The 19944-nt window shown below is 46.5% G+C and overlaps 1 protein-coding gene across 1 annotated transcript in view; it reads left to right on the forward strand.

The window, feature by feature from the left end:
• Positions 1 to 19944, forward strand: part of SCN11A (sodium voltage-gated channel alpha subunit 11) — an 85501-nt gene that overhangs the window by 17970 nt on the left and 47587 nt on the right. Inside the window, exons 6-13 of the mRNA XM_053903973.1 lie at positions 872 to 1045; positions 1987 to 2050; positions 7455 to 7596; positions 8162 to 8359; positions 9181 to 9354; positions 12438 to 12567; positions 13651 to 13889; positions 17998 to 18180. Coding sequence (XP_053759948.1) covers positions 872 to 1045; positions 1987 to 2050; positions 7455 to 7596; positions 8162 to 8359; positions 9181 to 9354; positions 12438 to 12567; positions 13651 to 13889; positions 17998 to 18180 — 1304 coding nt within the window. The remainder of the gene's footprint in view (positions 1 to 871; positions 1046 to 1986; positions 2051 to 7454; positions 7597 to 8161; positions 8360 to 9180; positions 9355 to 12437; positions 12568 to 13650; positions 13890 to 17997; positions 18181 to 19944) is intronic.

A 19944-nucleotide genomic window follows, 5' to 3' on the forward strand; every position in this document is an offset into this window, starting at 1 on the left:
CAGCAGGAGAACGTGCCCATCCTTTTCCAGCTCTGCATCCGGGGACGTCGTGCTGTTTAGCCTGAAACCAGCTGGATGGGAGGGCTGTACGGAGGGAGAAGAGGGATCTGCTGCGCAATTCTGCAAACAAGGAAGGCTGTAAATGCTACAGATGGGAATTTCCCTGCACATACACCCCCTCTCCCCTCCCCAGAAAGCTGATTTTAAACATTTGCCGTCCTACCAAGGATGGTGTCCTTATTTTGAAACTTGGCAGCCTATAGAGTGCCGTGGACACAGTAGGTGTTTAGTAAATATTTCTTGAATTAAAAAAACCCCTATTAGAAGTAGTGATCCGAGTTCCCCCCGCCCTAGAATATTCTCATTATCTGAGTCCAGAAAGAGCTCCTCCTTCTAGCTCCCTGCCCCCTGATTTAGCGAGGTCTCATGGCACCTTGCAGAGCTTATGGTTGGTAGTGACCACTGAATGTTAAATACAGCTCTGTGTCCTCCTCTCGGGTGGCCTCACTGTGGCCTTAATGCTGCACGTGACCCCCAGCTGTGCGTTGTCTGCACAACTGTAACCAAGTTGCCTATATGGGATGTTTCTGTTCGGTCTTCTAACTCGCCCTGCGGAGCAACCCCGTCACAGACACAGGGCGGGAGGAAGAGGCTGAGCCCTCGACTGGCGCCCACCCAATGGCACGTAACTGCTCTGGCAGAGTTAGAACCAGAACCCGGGGCAGCAGAATCCTGGGCCAGGCTAGTTTACAGTCCCAGCCTGCAGTCGGGTGACACCCGAGGCCTTGGACATTCGCTCCACGCCCTTTGCCTGTGTCTGCTGTAGACGTGAGTGGGGGCTTCTTCCCACCCTGGTCCTTTTCCTCCCCAGGTCTGAAGGTCATCGTTGGGGCCTTGCTGCGCTCTGTGAAGAAGCTTGTTGACGTGATGATCCTGACCCTCTTTTGCCTCAGCATCTTCGCCCTGGTAGGTCAGCAGCTCTTTAAGGAAAATCTGAACCAGAGATGTGTCCGGAAGGACTGTAAGGATATGGATAACCTTGACGGTAAATATTCTGCCTTCCACACCTTGGTCCGTGCATGGCTAACTTTTATTCTCACCATTCATGCTGTCTACAGATCTACGTTCCAGAGTCTTAGAAGGGAGGATGATTTCATCCTTCCAGGGGTCTCACATGGGCAGATGCGCTTCTTAGAGAACTGCCTCATTCTTCGGGTTTCCATGGAGAAGGCAAAGCCTGAAGCCATATCCCTACAAGTGGTGTCAGCTCCCATCCCTTCCCCTGTGGATCTGTCCACTCTGTGTCATGTTTTGCTTTATTTTTTTTAATTTGAGAAAGAGAGAGAGAGGGAGAAGGAGAGGGAGATGGAGGGAGAGAGAGAGAGAGAGAGAGACTGAGCGTGAGCAGGGGAGGGTAGAGAGAGGAGACACAGAATCTGGAGCAGGCTCCAGGCTCTGAGCTGTCTGCACAGAGACCACTGTGGGGCTTGAACTCACAAACCGTGAGACCAAGAGCTGAGCCAAAGTCAGACACTCAACCGACTAAGCCACCCAGGAGCCCCGATATCACTTCTTTTTCTGCTGCACCCTCTCCACACTGAGGTCGACCCTCCAGCAATTTCACATGTCCTGGATCTCACATGGCTACCCCGTTTCCATGTCTGTCTTGGTTTATTTAACTTCTCGTGGGTTGCGTCTGTGTCCAGCTTCCCCCAGGGCCTGGTCTCTGGTTCAGTTTTATGCACTGAGAGGCCAGGGGGGCATGGTGGTGTCCCTGCTTCCTCCTCGTCCTTCTTCCTTCTTCCTTTCCCTCCTTTTCTCTTGCTCCTTCCTGAGGGCTTACTGTCTGCTTCTTCTCTGGCTGCCCACTTCGATCATTTTAGAGGATTCCAAACCATTGGTTTCAAGCAAACCTGGCACATTGGCTGTTGTCTTTCCTTTCAGGTTTTGCTTTTAAATCTGAATTTATGATTCTTTCCTTTTCAGACCATTGCTTTGAAAAGAAAGATTCCACTGAATTCAGAATATGTGGCAGCTGGATGGGTGAAAGGTAAGAGGTTCACACTCTCCTTTTTTCTCCCAAGCAGATCACTTGTGTACCTTTTGGGGTGCTGTTGCAAACGGTCTTCATCTAATGACTCATGGAGGCAGTGATGGCAGTTGACAAACAGTCCCGATTATTGCATGCATCTACGCAAGTTTCGACATGCATTATTAAGTTATTAACAACTCACCATTGTAATTAATAAAAATAAAATCAATTATTTTTAAAGTTAATAATAAAACAATAAACTTACTGTAATTGCTACGATATTCATTTAAACATGAATTTAATATAATTCAATTAATTTCATATAGTTTAAAAATAATAAAAAAATAATGTAACATAATTTTAAAAATTAATATAATAATTATTTCCAAGTGTTTACAGCAGCTTCCCTTCCTCCCCAAAGTTAGGTTGAATTAGTAGCTGAAGAAACCTACTAAGAATGTAGTATTTTGACTTTATGGAGTGAGTATTCAGGACTTTCAAAGGTTAGGAAGAAGGTTATGACTGAGAACCTCATGGAATCCTTATTTTCTGTTCAATGGCATGGTCCTGATGCAAGGCTATTTGAACGTCTTTCTCAGGTGCTCACGTGTTGATCACCAAAGCCTCTAATTTCATACACGGTTTTATGTGTGTTCACAGGCCGCTCGTAGCCCTCTGGCCCTTTGGGGATACCCTTCTTTCTTCCAGGGCCTCAGTGCTCTCTTGTGGTGAGAAATTCAATTCTGGGTGATTTAATGAGCATATTTCAACGTTTATTTATTTTTGAGACAGAGAGAGACAGAGCATGAACGGGGGAGGGTCAGAGAGAGAGGGAGACACAGAATCTGAAACAGGCTGCAGGCTCTGAGCTGTCAGCACAGAGCCCGATGCGGGGCTCGAACTCACAGGCTGTGAGATCATGACCTGAGCCGAAGTCGGACGCCCAACCGACCAAGCCACCCAGGCGCCCCTAATGAGCATATTTCAAATTAAGATAATACACAAATCCTTCTCATAAAATAGGCTAAATTTGCACCCCAGTAACAGATAAGTATCAAAGGCCAGCAGCATGCCAAGCTCTGTGCTAAGCCCAAAGACTGCAAGTGCGAACCAGGGAGCATATTCCTCTGGAAGCTGGCCTCTCACAGGAACGAGAGAAAATGTGTTTGACTCTTTGAAAGTATGATGAGTGTTTTAAGAGAGATGTGTAGATACTGAGAGAAATAACAGGGGATATAACCCTGTCTATAACATGAGAGAAGCATCCTGCAATACCACGTGGGACGGTCACAGGTTCAGACTCAGCCAAGCCCACAAGACGCCATAGGCTTTAATCTAATACAAAGTTTATTGAGCTTTCTGAAAGGATCCCCGGCAGGACACTGCACCCACAGTGCTTTCGTTTAATGAGGAGACAGACAGTGTAACGTACTGTGCTTCCTTGACCCCACGCAGGGCAGGTACAGTTACTATGGGCAAAATCCAAGGGGGGTTGGGCCACCTGGACACACAGATACCGCAGCCTTGGCTTCTAAATGGTCTTTATTGTGTCTTCGTCTCTCTAAGCTTGTATGCCGGTCTTAGTTCTCTAGTCTAGGTGTAGTCTCAAAGCTCAGGCGTTGTGTTTTTTTTTTTTATTTTTTTTTTAAGGTTTATTCATTTCTCAGAGACAGACAGAGCGTGAGCAGGGAAGGGGCAGAGGGAGAGGGTGACACAGAATCTGAAACAGGCTCCAGGCTCTGAGCTGTCAGCACAGAGCCCAATCGGGGCTTGAACCCATGGACCACGAGATCGTGACCTGAGCCGAAGTCGGACGCCCAACCGACTGAGCCACCCAGGTGCCCCAGGTGTTTGATAGACCAACTCTTAGTACATGATCTTCTGCATTGATCATAGCACAGTAGTTTCCAAGGAGATGGCAGGTCTCAGGTCACCTTCCTAGGCAGGTCTCCTTCTGCCCAGGGCCCAGGCCTGGTCTTCAGCCTTTCCTCGCTGCCTCGTGCCCTGAAGACCATCCGGCTGGTTCTGAAGCATGAGTAGGAGGTTCTGGTAGGTGAGGAGATAGTGTGAACAAGTCCATTCAGTAGAAAAGTAACAGGGAAGGCTCTGCGCCTGAGGGCAAGTGGTCAGGGGGAGTAAGAAGAAACCCAGCAGCTTGTTGGGCAGAGGGGCAGGAGACGGGAACTAACTCTGCAGGGTCTGGTAGCCCGTCAGTGCCTAGGGTTTTTACTTTGATCACAAAGGAAACAAGACCTGACCAGGTTAGGGGTTTATAAAGGTCCCTGTGGCTGCTACATGGAGAATGGATGCATGGAGTAGATGAGGCAGCCACTTAGGAGACTACGTTGATACAGGTGAGAGTCACGAAGCAGTGCGGTAGAGATGATGAGAAATGGATGGATGAGTTCCAAAGGCATTTAGGAGACAGAAAGAGCAAGATTTGTGAATTGAACAGTAGGGTTTCGCTGAGGTCTGAGAAAGGGGCACAATGGATGTCTTCCTTCTGAGTCACCCTAACGCCAAGTCTACCCCTCACCGAGTCCTATTCTGCCCACCAAGCAAACTCCCAATCAATTTGTCAGGACCTCTGATTAAATGTGACTGAACAGCCCAGGCTTACCAGGTATCTGAAGAAAGCCTTTGGCATAAAGGGGCCGACATAAAGAAATGGGAAAAATGATCATTGTCATAGTTCAGGCAGCTATAATAAAATACAGTAGACGGAGTGACTTATCGACAACAGGAATTTATTTCTCACAGCTCTGGAGGCTGGAAGTTCAAGATGAGGGCACCAGCTTGGTTGGGTTCTAGTGGGGGTCTCTTCCAGATTGTAGGTGGCAGTCTTCTCTGCTGTGTCCTCGCATGGCAGAAAGGGGGTGAGAGAGCTCTCTGGGGTCTCTTTTATGAGGGTACAAATCCCATCATGAGGGTTCCACTCTCCTGCTCTAATCACCACCCACAGGCCCCACCTCCAAACAGTATCCCACTGAAGATAACAACTGCAAGGTACAAATTTCAGGAGGACCCAAACATTCAGGCCATAAGAGCTGCGGACAAAACAACAGTTTAGAGAGAACCAACAAGGACTTTTAAAATCTCAAATAGGGTCCTCAGTGAAATTAAAAGAGCTATTATATACATAAAAACAAAAATAGCTCATTATGAAAAAGGAACAGGGCTGTCTGGGTGGCTCAGTCGGTTGAGCGTCCGACTTCGGCTCAGGTCATGATCTCCAGTTTGTGAGTTCAGCCCCGCGTCGGGCTCTGTGCTGACAGCTCGGAGCCTGGAGCCTGCTTCACATTCTGTGTCTCCCTCTCTCTCTGCCCCTCCCCCAGTCAATGCTCTGTCTCTCTCTGTCTCAAAAATAAATATAAACATTAAAAATTTTAAATATTATTTATGTAATTGTTAAATTATTATTTATTTTATTATTATATTAAAATTTTTAATATAAACATTAAAAAAAGGAACAGTGAACACAAGGTTTTTTTGTAACATGATTCCAAAAACTCAATAATAGAATTAAAAGATTAAGTTGAGGAGGGGCACCTGGGTGGCTTAGTCGGTTAAGTGTCCAACTTTGGCTCACGATTCCATGGTTTGTGAGTTCGAGCCCTACACTGGGTTCTCTGCTGTCAGCACAGAGCCCGATTCAGATCCTCTGTATCTTTGTGCCCCTCCCCCATTTGTGCGCACGTGTGCGCGCAGCGCTCTCTCTCTCTCTCTCAAATAAATACATTAAAAAAAATTTTTTTAAAGATTAAGTTGAGGAAATACTCCCCAGAAAGTAGCAACAACAGACAGAGACAGAAAATATGAGAATAAGTATCAATCCAGAAATTCCAACTTTCAACTAAATAGAAATTTCTGAAACAGAGTACAGAAAAAACAAAAGGGAGAAAATTAGCAATGCAACAATACAAAGAATTTTCCTGAGCTTGAGGATGCACGTCTCTCTGTCCCTCCGTGTCCCATAAAGTGCCCAACACCGTGAATGAAGAAAGGCCATGCCAAGGGCATTATTGTGACATTTCAGAACCTTTAGGAGTCAAGATCTTAAAATAAAGAGAAAAAGGTTACCCACAAAGGAACAAAAATCAAAATGACATCAGAATTCTCAACAGCGACACAGGATAACCACTGCACAATGCCTTCATATTTCTAAGGAAAAATTATTTTCAAACCAGAATTCTACTTCTGACCGAACTATCAACTGTGAAGGCAGGATAAAAGTATACTCACATAGGCAAAGATCACCCAGTCTTCTTAAGAAGCCACTTGAGATTTGTTCCAGAAAAATGAGGAAATACAACTTGGAAAAAGCAACACACAAGAGCCAACAAAAAATGGATTTGACTGGGGAGAGCCATCAACCAAGGCCGCGGTACTTTTCTGGAAAGAGGGATGTAAGTGGTGATGGAGTGGGATAGGATATTGGGGAGCTAACCCTCAGAGCAGCAACTTAATCACCAAGGACTAAAATTGAGAGATATCGGCATAAACATTATCTTTAGAGGTACGGACATAAACGAGTTGAAAGTTGTTGACTTTGGGGTATGTAAATGGTGGTTAAAGAGTGGTGATAAAGGTCTTAATTACAAGTCTTTGGGTACCACATGGCTTTTAAACTGTATGCATGTATTCCTTCGATCAAAATGCTGTACTTATCAAAAATGAAGAAAGTATGTACCCTTAGTATTATCTGATAGATGCACTTAGTGATGTGTGCTCTGATGACGTGGGCAAAGACCCATGTACACGATATCCACTGTTTGTAAAGTAAAACCCAAATGTTTGTGAGACCAAAAAGACTTAACAACCGAAGCATAAATCTTCACCATTAGCACAGCAGTTAAAAAAATCATCGGGCTGTAAGGCACGAAAAGAAATGAGATATTTCCCTGTATGGTCAGGTGGAAAGGCCTCCGTGCTATCTTGTTCCATGAAAAAAAACAAGGCGCAAGAGAGCGGTCAAAGAACGCTCCCATAAATGTATTGTAAAAGGTGTATACGGGTACATACGTGCTTCTCTTTGTAGAAAACTGGTGGAAAGTTATAGAAGTCACTGTTAAGCTGTTACTTCTAGGAAGTGGGACTGAGGGTCTGAGGAGAGAGGGAGATTTCATATCTATTACCACTAATTGTTCACTGTGTCCCCGCACTCCATTTTTAATGAAAAGAAAAAACCTGCTGATATGAACTTACTAATCAATCCAGTTGAAAAGAGCCAGTGAGTGCCCACAGTAAGGTGCGGGCTGGGAAGCTTGGCAGCTGGGGCACAGTCACTCGACAAAAGCTCTAGGGCTTTCCAATGGGAGCCGTGGTCCCTAGAAGAGCAGGTGCGTTGGCCAGGATGGGCGGGAGGCAGGAGCGAAGCTGGCCTGGAATGTAATTCCTCCTCTGTTCCTTTGTTTCCATCTAGTGCCTGTTCTGAACAGTTTCAGTGCAACCACACCAAAAGGAATCCCGACTATAATTATACCAATTTTGACAACTTTGGCTGGTCTTTTCTGTCCATGTTTCGGCTGATAACCCAAGATTCCTGGGAGAAGCTTTATCAACAGGTTATCTAATTACCCTCCCTCCCCCTCCCCCTCCGCTCCCTCTCCCCCCTCCCTCCCTCCCCCTCCATCACTCATCGACATTTCTGTCGTTTATTCATAACTTGCCATCCACTCCCCGCCATTGTCATCTGCTCTCCGTCCTCAGCAGTTGTACTGTTAGGTTCTACTTCAGCTATTCCGTTAGAAACGCCAAAAAAGTGCCTCCTTTTCCTAGAAATGCTGCCCCTCTCCAGATTCCCTGCAGCCTGCGGTTCTGCTACCCATGCTGGGGTTTTCAGGAAGCATTCCTTTCTCTCCTGCCTTTTCAATTCTAAAATGCAAATACCCTTGAGAAAGTCATCATAAAGTTCCGAGACTCACATGGGAGTTCAGGGCCGGCCTCTCCTCACTGATGGGCAGCAGGAGCCCCCCAGGAACGGGAGGCTATCCATGATGCTGCTGTGGGCGGCTCAGCCAACCGGTGCTGGGGGCGGGCCGCTTGCCACTGTGCTGTGTCTCCTTGAGGTGACGGTCACCTCCTGCGGAACAAGGCTTCAGACGCAAGCGTGTGCTGTGTCCTTTGCAGACCTTGCGTACCTCAGGGCTTTTCTCAGTCTTCTTCTTCGTGGTGGTCATCTTCCTGGGCTCCTTCTACCTGATTAACTTAACCCTGGCTGTTGTCACCATGGCTTACGAGGAGCAGAACAGAAACGTAGCTGCCGAGACCGAGGCCAAGGAGAAGATGTTCCAGGAAGCCCAGCGGCTGCTGAAGGAGGAAAAGGAGGTAGGGACACGCAGCGTCTGACAGTGGGGTCTGCTTAGGGGGTGGACTGCAGAGGTCACGAAGCCTTGAGCCTTAGGCCGGGGCTCAGAGCCTTCTCTACTATGCTTTTTGGAGAATTTAAGCCCCTTGAAGACTGGCTCTGCTGCTGTTCTTACTGAGCTGTCCAGGCACAGAGCTCTCGCGAGCAGGAAATCCTCGGTCTTCTGAGACCCGGGCCTTGTAGGACAGACCCCAAACCGGGGCTAGAGGATAAAATATACATCTATGTAAATTAAGGCTGGGCTCCAGGCTTGTTTATGGGAACCGGAGATGCTTGTATTCAGGGCCTTTGCTTGCCTAGGCTTTGGGAAAGTTAGACACAATAGCCGTGATTACCTCTCCCTTCTTGAAATTCCCGTCATATTTACAGGCCATTCTCATTGTTTCTTGGCGTCTTTACATTTTTCCAACTCTAAGACTTCAGGAACGTGTTTTGTTCTCTTTCTCGTCCTCCACGGAGATTTGTCAGAGGGAGGCCCCACCGTGCTTCATACCGGCATCATCAGGCACAGACACGATAGAGTGCCGTGCTACGGTTTAGCGATAGAGGCACGAAAGCATTAACCTTGCCTTTGAGGCTGCAGTCTCTGTGGATAAATAAACAGGATATGTCCTTCTGGTAAATAATAACAAAGCTAACATATTCCCAGTCGGCGATGAGCAATCTAAGTGGGTGGACGCCTCCAGGAGGGAGGAGAGAACGCTCACGAAGGTCAGGTCATTTGCAGTGTTTTATGGGGAGGTATAATCTGTTTATTAATTGCTTTTGTTCACTTTCTAAGGCTCTCGTTGCCATGGGAATTGACAGAAGTTCGCTTAATTCCCTTGAGGCATCATCTTTTTCCCCAAAGAAGAGAAAGCTATTTGGTAGTAGGAAACGAAAGTCCTTTTTTTTGAGAGACTCTGGGAAAGACCAGCCTCCAGAATCAGATTCTGATGAAGATTCCACGAAAAAGGCAAGTCTCGGCCCAGGGATTGATGATCCTATAGCACCGTTAGGGGGACAGGTCAAGTTGTCAGCCGAATTGAAGGGATTCACTCATTCATTCAGTCATTCATCCATTTGCACATACTTTCCCACATCCATGCATGCATCTGTTCAACTACCCATCTCTTTACAAACATCTATTTGAAGTGTTGACAGGGTTTACCAGCCACGTGGCACTGGGGTAGGTACGAGGGCTCTGTGAGATGTCTGAAACAGACAACTAACGATTGTTAGTTGACCCACGAACAAGGAGGCAGTTATTGTTTAGTATGACAGCTGACATGATGATCACATATGGGAGAACAGAGGAGAAGCCATGTCTTAGTGGGGGTTCCTGGCGAAGCAAACCCTGAGACGTTAAAGTGCAGGTAGATTATTTGGGAAGTGATCCCAAGAGGCACCAAGAGGAGTGAGAAGAAGGGTTACATGGAAGGTAAAGTGGCCAACTAAGGTTCATCATGAAGCTGGTTACCACTGAAGGTACTTGGAGTTTAATCTCCGTGGAGTGAGGGCACTAGAGTATTTATACACCGACTTTGGTCCATCATTGGTTCCAGACTGCTGGATTCAGGTGACAGTCATTTTCCTGCATTTCTGACTTTGTGTTCATTAGGGCAGAGGGTGGTCAGGTCGCCAGAGAAAGCCCTCAGGGAGGACCCGGGGACATACAGATCCAGCCAACGGCAGCATCTATGACTTGGGGGGGTGGGGGGTGGGAGAAGAGCCATGGATCAGAAGAGTTCCCAGAGGAAAAAAGCATCCGTGCCCAAAGGATGAATTAATGTTTCATCCCTGGGTAAAAAGTGAATGGAGCACCACAGGTAGAGGGAGCAGCACACACAAAGGCCTGGAGGCAAAGGAGAGCGGGAGAATGTGACCTCGTAGAACACTTGTGAGTGTGTGTGTGCACGTGCATGTGTGTATGAGGCTGGAGACGGCCTGGCAAGAGGCTATAGCGGTAGGATGGGGTCATCACAAAAGGCCTCGAAACCAAGCTGAGGGGCTCAGCCTTTACTCAGGGACCAAGGGCTAAGCAGTATTGAAAGCTGTTTGTTTGTTTTTTTAAATACTTATTTATTTTTGAGATAGAGAAAGAGACAGAGTGTGAGCAGGAGAGGGGCAGAGAGAGAGGGAGACACAGAATCCAAAGCAGCTCCAGGCTCTGAGCCGACAGCAGAGAGCCTGGTACGATACGGGGCTTGAACTCATGAACCATGAGATCATGACCTGAGCCAAAGTTGGACACTCAACCGACTGAGCCCCCCGGGCGCCCGTGAAAGGTTTTAAACAAAAGAGTGACTTGACCAGGTCGACAGTTTTGAAATCCTAGATGCACTGAAGAGACCGGACCAGAGCAGGACGAGACTGGAGGGAACCAGTTGAGAAGCTGTGGCGGCAATCCAAGTAAGAGGAGACAGGGGCTTAAACTGTGGTGAGGGCAGGAGGATGAAGAGACAATAATGGTACAGTGATTTCCAGAAGAGAAAATTTGGCACTTGACTAGATAGATGCAGAGAGGGGGAAGATGCCAGGTTGACTGCTTGGGTAGCCAACTTGATGGACGGTAGTTTACCGAGACCGGAAAGGAGCTTGTCCTGGGGGAGGGAAGGATGGCGAGCTCAGTTTTGGGTGTGGCAAGCTTGAAATGCCTGTGGGGCATCCTAGCAGGGATATTTTGTAGGCCAAGTGGATATGAAGCTATGAGGGGTAGAGAAAAACCCTATCTTTATCAGTGTGGTGGGGGATGTTTGAACCTGTTTTAATTGTGGAGAGAGAAATCGGAGGAGAGGAAAATGTTGAAGATACAGGCCAGGGAATAATGGCGAGAGCCACTTTTCTGAGATGGGAGGAAGAGGTGAAGTGGTCGCAAGGGAGGGTGCATGCCTGAGGGGAGGTGGGGAAAGGAGGTCGGGGGCCTTTACAGAAGTAGGTGGACAGACCTCATCCATCGCTGTGTGCATTTCTCTGATGGAGGGACAGGGACCCATCTTTCAGTTTAGAGGCTTCTCTAATGTCAGACCATAGCATATTGAAGAGCCTGCAAATATTTTTTAATATTTTGAAGGTTTTTTTTTCTCATTTCACAAAACAATAGACCAAGAGCAGACAGCTAATAAAAAGTGTCTTTTCCCTAAGCCAAAATAGGAAATAGCTATAGAAAGACTACAGGTTGCCTTTAAAATAGCTTATCACGGGGGCACCTGGGTGGCTCAGTCAGTTAAGCATCTGACTTCAACTCAGGTCATGATCTCACGGTTTGAACCCCGCATGGGGCTCCGTGCTGACAGCGTGAAGCCTGCTTGGGATTCTCTCTCTCTCCTCTCTCTGCCCCTCCCCAACTCATGCTTTCTCTCTCAAAATAAATGAATAAACTTAACTAAAATAAAATAGTTCCCTCTGGGGCCACGGTTGGTCAGAACTTTGGGGAAATAAGTCATCTAGGTAGCTGAAGATTTATGTACTGTCGTGTCCAGAGACCTTAGAATTGTAGGTAAGGCGAGAGTCGGGCCCCCAAGCACGGCCTGAGAGAATGCTTGAGGTTTAGGATATAGACTTTGTCATATTTATTTTGGCTGTTCTTTTTAGTTACTGACTGTTTCAAAATCCATTTAGGCAGCCATTCTAACCTGGCCCCGATCCACCCTTCTAAATGTATCTATCCCCCCACTCCTGCCACTCAAAAACATTATTTCTAATGTTGACTTTTTATTGCTTTTGTGTCCTGAACCGTTTATTGCTCCTTCGTTTTTGTAAAATTTTGTTTGCTCTTTGTTGACAATGAATAAATCACAGAGAAAGAAACATTTCCGTAGTTAGGATCCGGGAAATTTGCATACATTGAAAAGTATGAATGCCACCCTGTATTTTAGTTATGAAATCTGAAACAGGAAAGCTGAACCTTCGTCCTGCCGTGAGATGCAAGGGAGCGGAGCTATATAATATACTAAGTCTTTTCCAGGCATGTGGCGTTCAAACAGAGTAGCTTGTGACCTTTTGAGGAGGGGCAGTCCCTTCCCTTTGAAGGTCTACCGTGCCTTCCTTCTCTTACAGCCACACATCCTAGAGCAAACCAAACGGCTGTCCCAGAATCTGTCAGTGGATTTCTGTGATGAGCACGGGGACCCCTTCCAAAGGCAGAGGGCCCTGAGTGCCGTCAGCATCCTCACCATCACCATGCAGGGTAAGCTCTGCCCTCCTGGCCCCAGGGACAGCCCAACTGCAGTGACGTCCCTCCATTTTCCTTCTTTCCATCTCCCCCAGAAGCCCTCTGTAGCCCCTTCTGCTTCCTGCAGAGTGACTTCTTGCGCCTCTTTGGAGCATGGGAGCCAAGTGGCTTGCGGAAGCAGGCCCACCCTGAGTTGGCCCTTGGGTATTGGTGGGAACTGGCTAGCTTTGGCATTTAGGACCAAGAGTACAGACAAGACCCCCACCCTTACCCACCCTGATCAGGCCAGGCAGTCACAGGGGGTCGCAGTGGCAATGACAGTGACCAAAGAAGAGACGACACAGAAGTTTCCAGAAGGTGACAGTTGTCATGGAAGTTAGAGTTAGGAATCTGGCATGCAAAGTGGAAGACCTGTGTAGATAGGCTGGAATCATCTGACGGACCTCATCAACAGCAGGTAACCAGGACCCCCAACTGAGGGGTTGGTGTTCAAAGGCAGGACCCAAGTCCTTACAGGGACGGGGTCAGATTCGTCCTTAGCACTTTTGAGCCCTATTGCATCGCTTCATTTGGCTTGTATGAGTCCCTTGAAATGGTGCCGGGGAAATCGGAAATCAGGGGTACAGTGGCCTTGTGGCCTGAATTCAACCTGCTGATAGAGTACCTCTTGCTTCAAAACAAAAGATGCCCCTGCCTGAATACCTGGCCTTCCTCTGAGCCCTGGTAGCTCTGTGTGCCTCTGGTACAGCTGTCACTGTGGTCTGCCTTGAATGAACATAATTTGAGCTTATACCTTTCCCTCTCATGGGTTCACAGCCTGTGAGTGTTGACTTCCCCATCTGTATCTCTAACGGTGCGGCTCAGCTCCCAGATGCTCAACACAAGTATAAAGACTGGATGTACACGGCTGTACCACAGGGAAGTTGTATACGGCAAACCTTTCTGGCTGTACCCGTCAGCGCCCCTCTTGGCTGATCGTGTTGTTCACGAGAGACCGTAGGGAAGAGGGGGGGAAGAGAGTGGAATGCACTCAGGCAAACAGCGGCCAGATGGATTCATAGCTAACTACTCAACTGCTCTCCCATTCTCCTTCTCCAGAGCAAGAGAAATCACAGGAGCCTTGCCTCCCGTGTGGGGGAAACGTGGCGTCCAGATACCTCGTGTGGAACTGCAGCCCCCAGTGGCTGTGCATTAAGAAGGCCCTGCGAGTCGTGATGACCGACCCCTTTACTGAGCTGGTCATCACCATCTGCATCGTAATCAACACTGTCTTCTTGGCCTTGGAGCATTACAAAATGGACCAGAGTTTTGAGTATATGTTGTATACAGGGAATTTGGTAACTTTAGGCTTTTTAAAATATCCAAATATTCCAAACTGTGACTTATAACTCTTTCAAAGTCTAAACATTTTGTAAGTGGCCTAACCTAGCCTAGGTCCCTGGTCCCCTTAAGTAGAGTCGAGGGCAAATGCAACTGTTAGAATTTTGTTTTTACTCGTTTGGTAATTTTCCACGGCCCCTGTGTTGGCCCTCTGGTATGCCAAGGCATCTCTTCAGCCATCCAGTGGTAAGCCAGAAGGCAGCAGACATTTTAAAAGGTCAGCTATTTGGCACGATCTTGGGGGCAAGAAAACCTTAATGATGTCCAGAGACCCTTGGTAACATGTCTCATGGTCCCCAGTGGTGCTGATGGCATCATTTGTCACAAAATAATGTGACTGCCATTACTAGTTATTATTCCCCCTGGAAAGGTGGGTCAGGGCGTGGCGGCTGTGGGAGGCTTGCTTTCCCAGGAGGGAAAGCTTATGCTTATGTGCAAAGCTTATGAAGTACAATGCTTATGAAGGTGGGGTGGGGCTCCCGACTTGAGCCTGCTTCGGTATGTTTCTCGTTAGATGTATCTAATCCAAGTTAAATTGGGAAAATTAAGGTAGGAGAGCAGACGTTTCATGAACTGCTCAATTTATTGTTCCCGGAGAAGGCATTTTTCCCGAGGATTAATTAGTCTCCTAAATATCAGAAATAGCAAATTACCCGCTGAACGTTCTATCCTAATTAGCTAATGAGTGAATAGGCTAAAAATCTTACCAGAGTATGTAGCCATTTATTCTTTTTTTTAAAAAAATTTATTTATTGTTTAATTTACATCCAAGTTAGTTAGCATATGGTGCAACAATGCTTTCAGGAGTAGATTCCTTAATGCCCCTGACCCATTTAGCCCATCCCCCCTCCCACAACCCCTCCAGCAACCCTCTGTTTGTTCTCTATATTGAAGCGTCTCTTATGTTTTGTCCCCCTCCTTGTTTTTATATTATTTTTGCTTCCCTTCCCTTATGCTCATCTTTTTTGTATCTTAAATTCCTCATATGAGTGAAGTCAGATGATATTTGTCTTTCTCTGACTAATTTCGCCTAGCATAATACCCGCTAGTTCCATCTACATAGTTGCAAATTGTAGCCATTTATTCTTAAAGTTTTATTTCATTTTTCCAACTTAAAAAAGTAATACATGCTTTTTTTAAATTTTAAAACTAAGGAAAATTTTAAAAATGAGGGGAATACAAAGCAGAAACTTATTTCCTATGGTCCTGTTAGCAAAGATGATCATTTTTTAGCATGGCAGAGGATTTCTAGGCAATATGTACGTATGTGTTTTTTAATTAATTATTTTACGCTGATCGGAACCCGCTATGCCTATTGAATCAGAAGTTGGTTCACAGAGCTGCTTCCATGCATCAGGTTTAGGTAACTGTCACCCTCAGTTCCAGGGCCCCTCAGGAGGAGCAGGGATCCAGTGGGACCACAGTGCAGGACCAAGGAGGCTCTCCATACAGTCTGCATTTAAGTTTCTTTCCCCAAACTGCCCTTGGGTGGAAGTGCCCTTGTGGGTGTGTGTGGGTCAGATCAGATTTCATGCTGCTCGATGAGCCTAACACACATGGTCCCTTCTAATAGGCTGGTGTCTTCTGGGCTCTAGGCCAGCGTATTCACCTATCTCCTGCTGACGTATCCCAGACATGGGCTGACAGTGTTATTTCCCTTGGAGACAGAAAGCTGTGCCCAGGAGACCATTGGTTCCCGGCTCAACGGAGTCAGCAGAGCCATCCTTTATCACCTCCTGGTGGATGGAGTTATTAGATTAGTTCCAGAGAATAACCCAAAGAACCCAAAGTCATGCCCCTAGACAGGGCTTTCCAGTTACAAAGGTGGCCTGCCTGTCCATCCCTTCATTTTCTGATCCAAGTGTGGGAAATGACAAAAGCCACCCTCTCAGATTTCCCACTGATTAGACGTTCTGGGTGTTGGGGTGAAGCTGCATTTTGCAGTCAGAAGTTGGATAATTAAGTGACATTCTTCTTCACTCTCCCCAGAAGCGGTATAGAAGGAGGCCCAGGGACATTGTTGGTGTCTGAGTTCACAGGCAGAGGCTGCACCCCGGCCCCCTGAAAATTGACACGAAACCTGCATTGCTGGCCACGTAGCCTGTGCTTCCATCCCCTGCGCCCTGTTCCCTAGGCACATGATACGAGGGTGGTAGCCACCTCATCTGTGCCCCCGTAGCAGCGGTGGAAGGAGGCTTTGGAGCCCTGAGTTCCCAGGAACACATCCAAGGCTCCCTCCTCCGATGGGTGGGCGAGGCTTTAACTGGCCTATGGAGGTTCTGTGGGACTGGACTTGAAAATGGACTCTCTAGGCTTTGGGACAGCTTAAATCAGGGGAGTACGTTGAGCTCCCGAAAAGCCATGAGTAGCAGTTGAGTGGGCTTGCAAAACCCATGGTCCCAAGGCATGTAGGGTTGCTGTAGGGCTAGACAGCTTAAGCCTGAAGGGGACAGGATGGGGAGGAGGAGCTCAAAAGGGAACAGGGATCAGTCCAGCACAATTAACTAGAACAGGTAACACTGCGTGCTTTCAGACTCTGGTTGCAGCTTTGGGCAGAAGTAGATAGAAATATTTAAAGGGAAAAGACTGATACGAGCTTTGGGTTTTTTGGTTTTTGGTTTTGCCCCCTTGATTTCTTTTTTTTTTTTTAATTTTTTTTTAACGTTTATTTATTTTTGAGACAGAGAGAGACAGAGCATGAACGGGGGAGGGTCAGAGAGAGGGAGACACAGAATCTGAAACAGGCTCCAGGCTCTGAGCTGTCAGCACAGAGCCCGACGCGGGGCTCGAACTCACGGACCGCGAGATCATGACCTGAGCCGAGGTCGGCTGCTTAACCGACTGAGCCACCCAGGCGCCCCTTGCCCCCTCGATTTCTATTTGCCTATCTTGGATTTATCTTTGCTTATTCCCCCCTTCCCCCCCCCCTTTTTTTTTAACTTGTGTCACTTTATTTTAGGGATTTTTAAAGATAAATAGTACGTCATCAAATTATTTATAAAAATGGATCATCTGTTACTTTTAATAAGGACGTTTAAAAGTCATTTCTGGGGTGTTTCTTTTTCTTTTCCAAAGCTGTAGAGTCCTATAGCCGACAACCTTTTTATATTACCTTATTTCATACTATTGTTTCATACTATTATCACTTATTTCATGCTATTGTTTTCATATTTCATATTATTTCATACTATTGTTTTCTCATATCTATTTATTTGTGTATGTGTGAGAGAAAATGTGCTATTTGCTATGAAGAAATGCTTTGTTTTCTCGTCTGCAAAGATGTAGATGATAGATGATGTAGAATTTGGCTGCCGCTCATTCAACACTGCAGTGTTTTTCAGCCTGTATTTATCTAATTTTCAAAGACAAAACCAAAAACATATATTTGTGCCCGTGGAAATCACATCGTTTCGCGCTTTCTGTAGCTCTTGCCTTTCTTTTTGATTCTCCGGTATTTTGTTCTGGAATAAGGAACCCTGCATTCTGCGAGTGAATGTTTAGGATTATACGCCAACTCACTTCTCCTCCTTTCAACCATGACCAATGCGGGGTTTAGCCCATGGTATTTATCATAGAGGCCAAGCGTCCATATTGAGTTGCTCAAAGATGTTTCCTGTTCCCGGCAGTGCTTTTTCAAGTCTCTGCTCTGGGCCCCTTTTAAGTCTTTTTCTGATCAAAGTGGTTGGGTGAACTCCTCCTGGGTTCGGCTTTATGGAGGATATTTATCTTCAGTTTTCAGAGCTGCCGTGTACTCCCCACCTCCCCCATTTTGGAACTTTCGTTGACATTTTAAAGGAACTTAGAGGAGGGATCGCTTGACATTTTCTATCACTCTGCCTTATTTTCAGCTGAATGGGAGATAATATTTATTCTCCACGCCGATGTCCGCGAGCTTGGGAACACTGGAATGGGCACTATGGGGAGAGGAATGGGGGGAGAGGAGCCAAGTAAATCAAAATGCACTGTATTTCTTCCTGACTTCTGCAATTCCCTTGGACCATTCTTAGAACTGTATCTTCAAGGAGCAGTAGTTCCCTTTTCTCATTCTTCCCTGTCTCACTGCAGGTTTTCACTGGCATTTTCATGGCAGAAATGTGCCTAAAAATCATCGCGCTCGATCCCTACAACTACTTCCGCCGAGGCTGGAACATTTTTGACAGCATCGTCGCTCTTCTGAGTTTTGCAGATGTGATGAACAGTGTGGTTGTAGGAAAACAAAGTCCTCTGTTTTTCCATTCCTTAAGAGTGGTAAGGCACTTACTGTTGTATTTTACTGAAATGCCTTAGCTGCCAGGGTTGACGAGAGTCTTGAGTGAGTTCAGTGGCTATTTTGCACTCAACTTGAACTCCTCCTGCCTTAACCAGAGACTCAAAACTGCGCTCCTCCTGCCACCCAGGTTTTGCATATTCTTGGGAGTCCGCGGGGGTCTCCTCCCAGCTGAACCGCTACCTCCCCACTCCCAAGATGATGGTTTAGGCAAGCAGGTGCAGTGTTGTGTCTTCTGGTGTCAGGATTGTGCTCCTTGATTAGCGTACCACCCCTCCCTCCATCTCTTCCCCACCACCCACCCCTGAGCTCTGAGCCAGGCACCCTCACATCTGGGCTCACCAAGGGGGGGGTGAAGACCGACAGGCACGAGGTTCCACCTCACGGCTTCCAGTGCCACATTCCCATGCTGTCATCTCAGCCCTCCGTCTACTGCCCATGGAGGCATGCTGGTGACCTTTGCAGAGGCACCTGATAGGAGCTGACCCGAAGGAGGGCTGAAAGGGGAGGAAAAGTACTGTCTTCAAGGAGTCTGGCATCTAGAGACGAGACAAGGCAGGGCCAGAAATGACCGTGAGGCAAAGTAGAGAACGTGACAGACCCCATGAGAAGTATGGATAGAAAGCTACAGAGAGACCACATCTAACAGGGGAAGCAGGAAGCCAGAAAAGGTGGCCTTTTGTCCCCTTCCAGAGATTTGCTTTTTATTTTGGCAGGGATGAAATTTCCAGGAGTAAGACAGTTGCCCCAGTTACAGAAGGTGTACATTTTATACTTGGGATATGTTAGGCGATCACACTGCCCAAAGTCATGCATCGTTTTAGGCTGCTCTCCTAAAGTTTTATTGGTGCTCAGGTGAGCAAAGTTACATTTGCTTTACGATTGTTTAGGCTTATTACAGCCATGCTCTGACGGGAGGGACTCTGTGGAGTTGTCTATATGAGAACAGAACCGTGATTTCCCCCATCTACCCTCTGGGGACACAGCGCTGATCCTTCTCTTGGGCCATAAGTCTTACTGACCTGAAATGTTTCTCCCAAACAGTTGATAGGATTGTACTTTGGAATGAAACCCATTGGTTTACATTGGAAGTTAATGTAGGAAATGACCTATGAACGTAGTTGCCACGTTGTCTCCTACAGGGTCTATAAGGTTCCAGGGAAAAAATGTTCTTTTTGGAAAAAGTGTGTGTGTTTTAAGTAGCTGATTGCTTTTTCTCTCCTGGGTACAAAATTCATATTACTCTCATCACTGTTAGACAGTTGAGATTCAGACTTGTGACCTGAATTATGTAAAGCAGGAGTTAGCAGTTTTTTTTCTGTAAAAGGCCAGATGGTAAATATTTTCAGCATTATAGGCTATGTGGTCTGTGTCGAAATCATTCAACTCTGCTGTTATAGCACAGAAGTAGCCATAGACATTCGAGAAGAAATGGGCATGACTGTGTTCCAATAGACTTTTATTTGTAGGCATGGACATTTGAACTTCATACAGTTCTCATGTGTGATGAAATACCCTTCTTTTGATTATTGTCTAACCATTTAAAAATGTAAAATATTCTAAGCCCTTAGGCCATACCAAAACAGGCATTGGCTGGATTTGGTCCTTGGGCCAGACTTTTTTGACTCTGGGTATAGTATTCTATAGTATTCTATAGTATAGAATTCCAAAACATTTCATTTTATGCAACAGACACATATGCTTAATTCCACCATCATGACTCCAAAGTATCATTTAACAAAAAT

Source organism: Panthera pardus, unplaced genomic scaffold (genome assembly GCF_024362965.1).
Source record: "Panthera pardus isolate Hobbes unplaced genomic scaffold, ASM2436296v1 HiC_scaffold_16, whole genome shotgun sequence".
Classification (NCBI taxonomy): domain Eukaryota; kingdom Metazoa; phylum Chordata; class Mammalia; order Carnivora; family Felidae; genus Panthera; species Panthera pardus.